General features: G+C 42.2%; 1 protein-coding gene across 6 annotated transcripts; it reads left to right on the forward strand.

Moving 5' to 3' along the window:
* On the forward strand, positions 438-8,274 carry LOC8072907 (pentatricopeptide repeat-containing protein At2g13600). 6 transcript variants are annotated; one of them, XM_021448646.1, is made up of 5 exons: positions 438-2,855; positions 3,168-5,740; positions 5,930-6,481; positions 7,084-7,230; positions 7,854-8,274. In XM_021448646.1, exon 1 carries the CDS (start codon positions 449-451, stop codon positions 2,642-2,644), a length of 2,196 nt encoding a protein of 731 aa, XP_021304321.1. In that variant the 5' UTR covers positions 438-448; the 3' UTR covers positions 2,645-2,855; positions 3,168-5,740; positions 5,930-6,481; positions 7,084-7,230; positions 7,854-8,274. The 6 variants fall into 6 exon arrangements, with proteins under 6 accessions (XP_021304321.1, XP_021304318.1, XP_021304320.1 ...); XM_021448643.1 differs by having other exon boundaries at positions 7,084-7,217; XM_021448645.1 differs by having other exon boundaries at positions 3,168-3,237; positions 3,423-5,740; positions 7,084-8,274.

Raw genomic sequence — 9,264 nt, forward strand, 5'->3', positions numbered from 1 at the left:
CTAGTGGGAAGCACAATTAGCCATTCTACAGAATAAAGTTTATTTTTATAAGCTCCAAATCAAGCATCTTGTTCAAATAAAGTTGAATCAGATCTAAGCTAGGTAATTAAGACTTTAGGAGACAAAAATTTGAAAATTTCAGAAAATAGATTTGAGAAAAGGAAGCACTGCATTTTGCCCTCCCCTGTATTTTGATCTGTTCGTAATCTGATAGAGCTATAACTAGATGTGCCTGTCTTGTTGTTGAAAATCAGTTCTGAATTAAAAAAAACTGCTACATCAGTTGGGCCAATCTTTTTGTCACGCTACCATATTCTGCAGGCATATGTATAGTACATTTAAGGATTTTACTAAATATAATCTAAAATTTGGTTAATATTGGTGCTAGATTTATATGGTTCAGATTCAGAAGTCGGGGACGTTACCGCACCGTCCCATTTGCAGTTTGATGTCGCCCGCTGCATGTATGCTCCGCGAGCCGCGCCTGTCCCTTGCTTTCTGGAGGCTGCGGCCGCAGGCCAACCATGCGGGCCGGAACCTGGCCGCGCGGCTCCCACTACAGCCTCGTTCCCACACCTCATCGGCAGTACCAGACCGCGCCGCGCAGCAGCGAGCCACGCCAACCGAGGTCTCCTTCCCTTGCGGCCGCACCCGCTACTTGTTCGACGGAACGCGGCACCGGGATGCGGTCTCCTGGAACGCCATGGTCTCTGGCCACGCCAGGCGGGGTAACGTCCCCGACGCGCTGGGTACCGCAGCGCGGATGCATAGCTCGGGACAACCGTTCACGGAGGCCACCTTCGCGTCGGTGGTCGGCGCCTGCGCACGGGGGCGGATGTTCCGTGCGGGGACGCAGGCGCACGGCCAAGTGATCAAGTCCGGGTGTGAGGGCTCCGCGGTCATCGGGGCGTCCCTCCTCGACTTCTACTCCTCGTGCTTCGACCTCCGTGCAACTCGTGCTCTCTTTGAGTCTCTGCACCAGAGGAACGAGCTGCTGTGGAGCCCGATGGTGGTTGCGCTTGTGAGGTTCGGCTTGCTGGCTGAGGCCTTGGACTTGCTTCAAATTACACCAGCGCGACGTGATGTGTTTGCATGGACTGCAGTCATATCTGGCTATGCTAAGGGCACAGATCAGTGCTGTGGCAAGGCGCTGCAGCTGTTTGTGAAGTTATTGGCTGATGATGGTGCCATGCCGAATGAGTACACTTATGACTGTGTTTTGAGGGCATGTGTGAGGCTGGGAGCATTGGATTTTGGGCGATCCGTTCATGGATGTTTGATCAGATGTGGGTTTTGGTGTGAGCAGTTAATCACTAGTGCTCTTGTTGATCTTTACTGCACTTCTGATGCTTTGGATGATGCACTACTGGTCTATAATGACTTGGATAGGCCACCCTTGATCACATCCAATACACTGATTGCAGGACTTATATCCATTGGTAGGACAGAGGATGCTAAGATGGTATTCTCACAGATGCCAGAGCAGGACTCAGGTTCCTACAATTTGATGATTAAAGCATATGCTATGGAGGGAAAGCTTGAACATTGCCGAAGGATGTTTGAGAAGATGCCTAAGAGAAACATGGTCTCCTTAAACTCCATGATGTCAGTATTGCTCCAGAATGGAAGGTTGGAAGAGGGGTTGAAGCTATTTAAACAGATTAAGGACGAGAGAGACACAGTAACATGGAATTCTATGATTTCAGGTTACATTCAGAATGACGAACCTTCAGAAGCTCTGAAGCTATTTGTGGTCATGTGCCGGCTGTATATTGGATGCAGCCCGTCTACATTCTCTGCTCTATTGCATGCCTGTGCAACTATTGGAACTCTTGAGCAAGGCAGAATGATACATGCTCACCTCTGCAAGACTTCGTTTGACTCCAATGGTCATGTTGGAACAGCCCTTGCTGATATGTATTTTAAATGTGGTTGCGTGATTGATGCACGATCTGCATTTACTTATGTCACATCGCCTAATGTTGCTTCATGGACATGTCTTGTCAATGGTCTTGCACAGAATGGTCTATGGTTGGAGGCTCTGTTACAATTTGGGAGGATGCTGAAGCATCATGTCAGTCCCAATGAAATCACTTTTCTGGGTCTCCTTATGGCTAGTGCTCGTGCTGGTTTGGTTAACAAGGGGATGAAAATCTTTTACTCCATGGAAAACTTTGGACTAGTTCCAACTGTGCAGCACTACACTTGTGCTGTCGATCTCCTTGGTCGGACTGGGCATACCAGAGAAGCAGAGAAGTTCATCTATGAAATGCCTTTGCCAGCGGATGGTATAATCTGGGAAGCCCTACTTACTGCCTGCTGGTACTCAGTGGACCTAGAGATGGGTGAGAAAGTTGCCCAGAGGCTGTTTTTGATGGGCACAAAACATAGGTCTGCTTATGTCGCGATGTCTAACATCTATGCTAAATTGGGGAAATGGGAAGATGTTGTGAAGGTAAGGACACAGATGAGGAGTCTAAATGAGAAAAAGGAACCAGGCTGCAGTTGGATTGAGATCAAGGACATAGTTCATATATTCCTTGTGGACGACCAGAATCATCCTGAGAGAGATCATGTATATTCCATGCTAGAAGGTTTAGTATCTCATATATCATTACATTCAGAATGGTTATTCAAAGCCTGAATTCTTGATTTACTCCTTTATTGAAAGAATGGCTTCAATGGTTATGGATAATTACTCCTTTATTCAAAACACTGGAGATGGTGTTTGTGCCTTTGTGATCACCAATTGTTATGGATAATTAGGCCTTTACTGGGTTACTGGAAGGCTGAAAACTAGGAATGACCTTGAATGCACACAGCTGATATATTTGCTGCTTCCTACATTCCTGGATGTAAGTTCTGCATCTCCCAAAGTGGATTAGATATATAGTTCATTAAAGATCTATCTATATACAAGTTACTGTTGGAGATGGGATAATAAGCCAGAACACTAGTGCACTATTAGTTAAATTACATTAGGACTAAACCCATCCTAGTTCCAAACTCAAAGTAATCGAGCCTTTTAACTGACATTGTTAAACTATTCACACCTTTTAAAGTAATGCTTGTGATATGGTTCATTGAATGTCTAGTGGAAACATTCTGTTTTATTTATTTACTTGGTGAGACATTTATTTTTTCTAATATATTGTGCCCTAACTCAGGTATTTGGTGATGAAAGCAAAGAACACAAGGGGAGTAATTTTGATATTACTTGAAACATCAAAGGAAAAGGTCTGTCTAACTTTATATTTTCCTGAATGCTTTTGCCCTCCTTGATGTTTACTCTTTATTTTTTCTTCTCGAATACGAAGGAGAGCTTCATATCTTTGTATTATAGAGAGAAAGAACCGACCCCTTACAATCACTACCACCTCACTCCGAGCCAAGCCATGAGTGCTTGAATTTTACATGAACAGGACTTGCTCTAAAGAAACACGTGAGAGACAAGACCTGACCCAGAAAGAGCGAGGAAACAGAACTAGGACAGCCGCAGCTCGTCTCCCTGACCTTGACCCAACGCTCCCAGACTTCGAGCTCCAGCAAGTCACTAGAGGTGTTGCTCTTCAGAACATCCGCGCGCCACATGAATTACGGTCCCAGGCACCCAAAATGATGTTTACTCTTTATTACTGCAGAGTACATGCAGCCTAAGTCAGGTTCAACACATTTGCTTACATATGTTTAGGAAGGGCAAAATATGTGTGTTTAGGTCCATAATTTTGGTTTAGGCCAATGTTGATCCAAAATAGTATGTACTTATATTCCAAAATTTTCTAATTGCCGGTAAATAGTACTGCAACTTATAAATTAACAACTCACAAGGTTGTTTCCATTCCAATACCAGTTATGCTATAACTGCTACTGAATTTTGATCATTTAAGCTCCCATCAATGTGGTTAAGTTGTACTCAGTTGCGTATTTTCATGATTGGGACCTTTACTTGCCATGGATTAACAACTTGAGTGACAGCTGAATGGTCATGTCCCAGTAAACTGCAAAATGTTGAAGTTAACTGATAGATACGGATGCTATGGATTAAAAAGATCTTTTGGGGCTTCTAGAATTATTAGAAGGCACAATCATCGACACAACAGATGACTTTTATCGAAGCTCTGCTGTTCCTGAAGTTCTTGAAGCATGGCAAGTTAGCCATCAGCACTTAACATGTGATTGGACAACTTTTATGGTCTGTTTGGTAGAACTCCACTCCTTAATTCTTAGCTCCAGCTCCTTTATTTTTTGATGGAGTGATTCTAGTTAATTTCTATGAGGGAGCAGGGTGGGGAGTAGATGAGAATTCATTGTGGTGGGTTTTGAATAGGGAGCAGCGAGGAGAAGGTTTTTTAGTTCCTAAGCTCCTAGTGTAAATAGAGAAGTGATTCTTGTCTACTTCCCACCTGATTCTGTGTGAGATTTAGCTATTTAGTTGTGGAGAAGCGATTCTCATGGAGAATCTGCTCCATGGAGCCTTGCCAAACGGCCCCTTAGGATTACGTCCTGGAGATAAATTTGGTTTCATCATTGGAGCCTATGAAATTTTAGAAGAGTGTGGCATATGTACAACCTCAGTCCTGGAGATAAATTTGGTTTCATTCTACAACACATTGCTGATGATGTACCTATTGATTCTTGTATGGCTTAAAGTTATTTTTGCTGTAATCCGAAATATGTTACGAAATACTGCAGCTCTTCTAATCTACTCCCACCGTCCACAAATAAATACACGTCTCATTTTCTGAGGAGTCAAACATTATTAAGTTTGACTAAATATATACAAAAATATACTAATGTTTATCTCTACTATAATTGACCACTTTGAATTATTTTAGATCCACTAATCAAACGTCCCCGCTGAGTAGTCTAACCATTGTGTACCCAGGAAATTGTACACAGAAATTTGCCTCCATCAAAATCAATAGCTAATAAATCATTTATCCCAAAACCTATGGTCATAATTGAATGTTTGAAGCGAGGCTTCTCACCCCACGCCCTCCGCCTCATCGCGTGAGGCTTTCCCTCCCCACCCAGCCTCCCACGAGGCCACAACCACACTCTTCCCTCCAGGGTTCGATTCCCCTTGCACCCTATTATTTTTTCTCGGGGAAAAAATGAAACATCGAACTCCTCTCCGCTTGAGCGACAAAAGCCGCGTGCCTCTCAACATCTGCCGCCACCATCTTGTTCATATGCCGGCGGCAACCTCCAACACGCCGGCCAGTGATGGGCGGATCTGGTTCCCCTCTACTTCCCCGCCCTCTTCTTCTTCCTAAAACCTCTAGAGGTGCGCGCGCAAGGAGCCAACACTACTGCTAGGGTTTCAGCGACGAAGAAGCGGCTGCGTGCTATTGGAGGTGAGCGGGAAGTTGGCCACGACGTCACCGGTGGCCATAACGAGGGCATCACATGGATGGGGATCTTCGATTGAGGAGCCGCGGCGGCGGTGGTCAATGGGTGGCATGCAGAAGCTGGAATAGCGAGAGGCTCGAATTCACGTACTGCGACATCTCCGGCGGTCGACGCTGCTCTCCCCCAGCTGCACCCCCGATCTGCGATCATGCACGCGCTCTGCACGCTCCACTGCCGCACGACGCCGGTGGAGCATCAGAGCAGGACGCTGGTGTTGGTCCGCATTTCTGAATTTTTTGTGTTTTTATTCAGGGATTTCACAATACCAGACATGTGAAGGGAGAAGGAAGAAGGGAAATCCAATTTGGAGGTCTTAACAGTTACAGAGGTGAACGTACTTTGTGCTTGTTTTGTTATCCTTTCATGTTATTGTTGCATACGAGATTTATGTGCACTTTCTGCAAGTCTCTGTGATGTGGTTCCAGAGCTCGATTTCTTGTCAGTAAGATGTAGCCTTACAGATTTGCATGTGCTGCTATGCACTTCGACAGAGTCTAATATATTTTTCTTTAACCAGATCAGCTCAATATATCATTATATGTATGGACGTCCGCACTTGCAAAAAAAAAAAGTAAGTGCAGCTAGCTGAGTCTAATAAGACCTTCTGAATCTGAATTGATAATGAAAAAATGAAGTGGTTGATTGGTTTACCCGAAAGATGCATAAATCACAAACGTTTCTCTTGGTGCCTAAATATGAATATTTGTATAATACATTAACTTCATGGGAATTTATTCCAAATTTGCTTCAACTATTAGTTCACAGCCTGGAAATTTTAATGATCCCTTGCCCTCAATGTATCGAAGAGTTATGCAGGTTTTTCTTGTCGGTAATCATGACACGGTATTTGTTAAGATCATTCCTTAACACAATATCAGGTCCATGCATCTCAATCCTAAACTCAGGACTGCTTTTGTAGATTAGAGAGGATGTTAGAAACTCAGAGCTTCCTGTGTTTTCATCCTTTAAAGAAAGGCAAAGTGTTGTTTTTTACTATGAAGGATGTGCCCCTTGCCATTGTTTTACTATTATTGGCTTCCCGTATTTTCATCGTTTAAAGAAAGCTGAGGTAGGCAACACAAATTTATTCTTTGCTCTTCCCTGAAAAATTAACAGTTGTCTTTCTTCCCTTCATTGTTTAAGGTTACTATATTGCAAATATGAAATGCTTGGTGAACTGTAAATGGTCTAAATGTCATATGAAGATATTCCCTGACAGATGGCCTAACAGGCTAACACATACTATTATTTAGTTGGCCCTGACATATTTTTTTTTCTCGAACAACGCAGGAGAGCTGCGTGTCATTTCATTAAGAAGACGGAAAAACCGGTAGGAACCGGCCCAAGTACAAAAAACTCCACCCACCCACCCACCCACCCACCCACACACACACACACACACACACACACACTTCTAACAGGAGACAAGGCAATTGGCCCTTAACTTGTGGCTATCTGAACCTTAATGTGAAACTTTTGGCTGGACCAAAAGATAGGGTTGGAACTATAGCTTTTTATTCCATAGAAATATAACCAATGTGAATTGGCCAAATTTTTTGTTCCAATTAATAAACAAGTATGTGCGAATCAGAATGGATGCTCTATTGTTCCATTTAGGTAGCACTAGGAGTAAAAAATAGAAAAGTATATGTAATATAGATCGCCTTACAGGAGCGAGGAGCCAGGATGTGTTGTTGTGGCAGATGCCGGTGTCGAGAATCGGTGTTGTGCGGACAAGCTGGAATTGAGAGTCATGGTCGTGTGGTGGACAAGAGCTAGAAGACATCATCATGCATTGATTTCAGGTAGGAGGACCAGGTGATGCTCTCTCACCCACTCTCCTGATGGTAGATATGGTTCGCAATTTTAATTTTGAAGGGGATCTTCAAGTCTAGAGAATATGTGAAATGGGGGTTGACTGCAAAGGTTTGTAGTGGAACTAATGTGCTCTTCTGGAAGAGGTTTGGGTGTTAGCTGTTCCACTAAGATTAGAGTTTCCTACTCTGTTTAATCTCTATAAAAAAAAGGACTGGTAAGTGATTTTTGGGCAGGGGATGGATGGAGGATTGAATGGGAAAGACTTATGGATCTATTAGACAAGGCTGCTATCTTGGAGGGGGATGATTCCTTCTCCGGGATCTTGAAAAAATCTGGAGATTTGGAAAATGAAGATCACATCTTTTTTGGTTGTATCATGGCTAGATGCCTAGATCAGGCTTGCTTCAAGGAAGCCCTGGGGTGGGACAGAGTCCCATACAATTTACAAGATTTCTTTGATGAATGGTTGCCTCTGAAGATGCAACAAGTATCATGTCAAGTTGTTTTGTTTTGCTATGGTTTTGTGGTCTATATGGAATGCCAGAAATAAAATGGGGATAGAGAAGAGGTTTCCGAGATTAAAGAACAAAGTCTTTCATAAAACTTTTTCATTTTCTTTACAGAAATGGAAAGTGCTGCTGAGAAGAGGGGGTGTAAAGTACATAGAAGACATTATTACTATCATGAAGCAGTGGCTGGAGATGTTCTGGAGCGAACCGACAAAATGGAAATTGAAGGCGTGCTTTATTATTTAAGCACATATATCTTTAGCTTGTGTGTTATTTTAGGTGTTTCTTGATGGTTTGCTGTAGCTTCAGAGTCTCTCATGATGGAAGTTTGCTGAAGACCCGCTTCAGTTTTCTGTTTAGGCGCCACTTCATAAATTGGGATCCCCAGTCTTTACTTTCAGTTTCTCCTATTCTCACGATGGAGGTTAGTATATATATTTTCAGTTTATATGTGGTTGTATGGTAATCAGTGGAATTGCAATGTAATCATTCATGATGAAAAATATTGGAATGTAATTAGAGTACTGGTTTGTGAGATCTTTTGGTGGTTCTAATTTGCACGTCCAAATATTACCGTAGCGTTAGCACGGGCACGGTACTGGTATCATTAGGTTGAGCATGAAATATGCTTTCATAATATACTTATTTGTAGATACAAATATTAATATTATTTGATATATTTCTACTCAAACTTAAAAAACTTTTTGGGAAGCGAGATGTGTATTTATTTATGGACGGAGGGAGTACACACTATTATTGCTGGCAATGTTGAGATGTATTATTGCTGGCAATGTTGAGATGTAAGCCAGTTCTACAACTGAATCCAATCCATTGATTTTGTCATGTGGCTTAGCTTTAAGTTTCACTGTATTGCCAACTATATTAGAACTTTCGTTGTACTAAACTTCACTGTATGTATTTCTTTACTAATATGGAAGATATTTACCTACTGCAAATTTTTACTAAACGCCCTTTAGAGAACACACCCCTCCCCCACCACATACCACACAAAGATTTTTGCTTGTTTAAAGAATGTCAATGGTGTAATAATTGGTTACGGTAAGAGTCATCGTTATTAAGCCTTTCAATGGAAGTTGCTCAAAGCTATTGAAGGGCACTAAAGATTTGTCTCTTTTCCACAGTTTTCCCGTATATATGTGGGATATTTTTAAAAAATAAACATCTTTTTTTACAAGAAATGAACGTCTTTATTTTCTAGTGGGACCAGGGGAAGAATAGGAAAAATAATTTCACTATATTTTACCGGGAATTGGCCCTATCACAAGGAGAATATTTTTTATTGGGACGATAACTCTAAAAAGAGAAATTTCATACCTTTTCTTTCAACTCTGCAAAACTATGGTCGGGTGGCGCTAATTCCAATCACTCAGGCAAAATAAAAACAACACCCACATCAAACCCTCCCTTTTTAGAGTCAAAGTCAGCCTTTGCTTGTGTTTCAAAATTCTTGCGAAATTCGCCCTTTTTTCAAGAAAAAAAATTCTCGAGGCATTTTAGTAAAGAA

The sequence above is a fragment of the Sorghum bicolor genome, chromosome 10 (assembly GCF_000003195.3).
Source record: "Sorghum bicolor cultivar BTx623 chromosome 10, Sorghum_bicolor_NCBIv3, whole genome shotgun sequence".
Classification (NCBI taxonomy): Eukaryota; Viridiplantae; Streptophyta; class Magnoliopsida; order Poales; family Poaceae; genus Sorghum; species Sorghum bicolor.

What these genes read in the sequence shown, in the direction of transcription:
- LOC8072907 (XM_002436926.2), top strand. Translation starts at nt 449, where the DNA reads ATGTCGCCCGCTGCATGTATGCTCCGCGAGCCGCGCCTGTCCCTTGCT.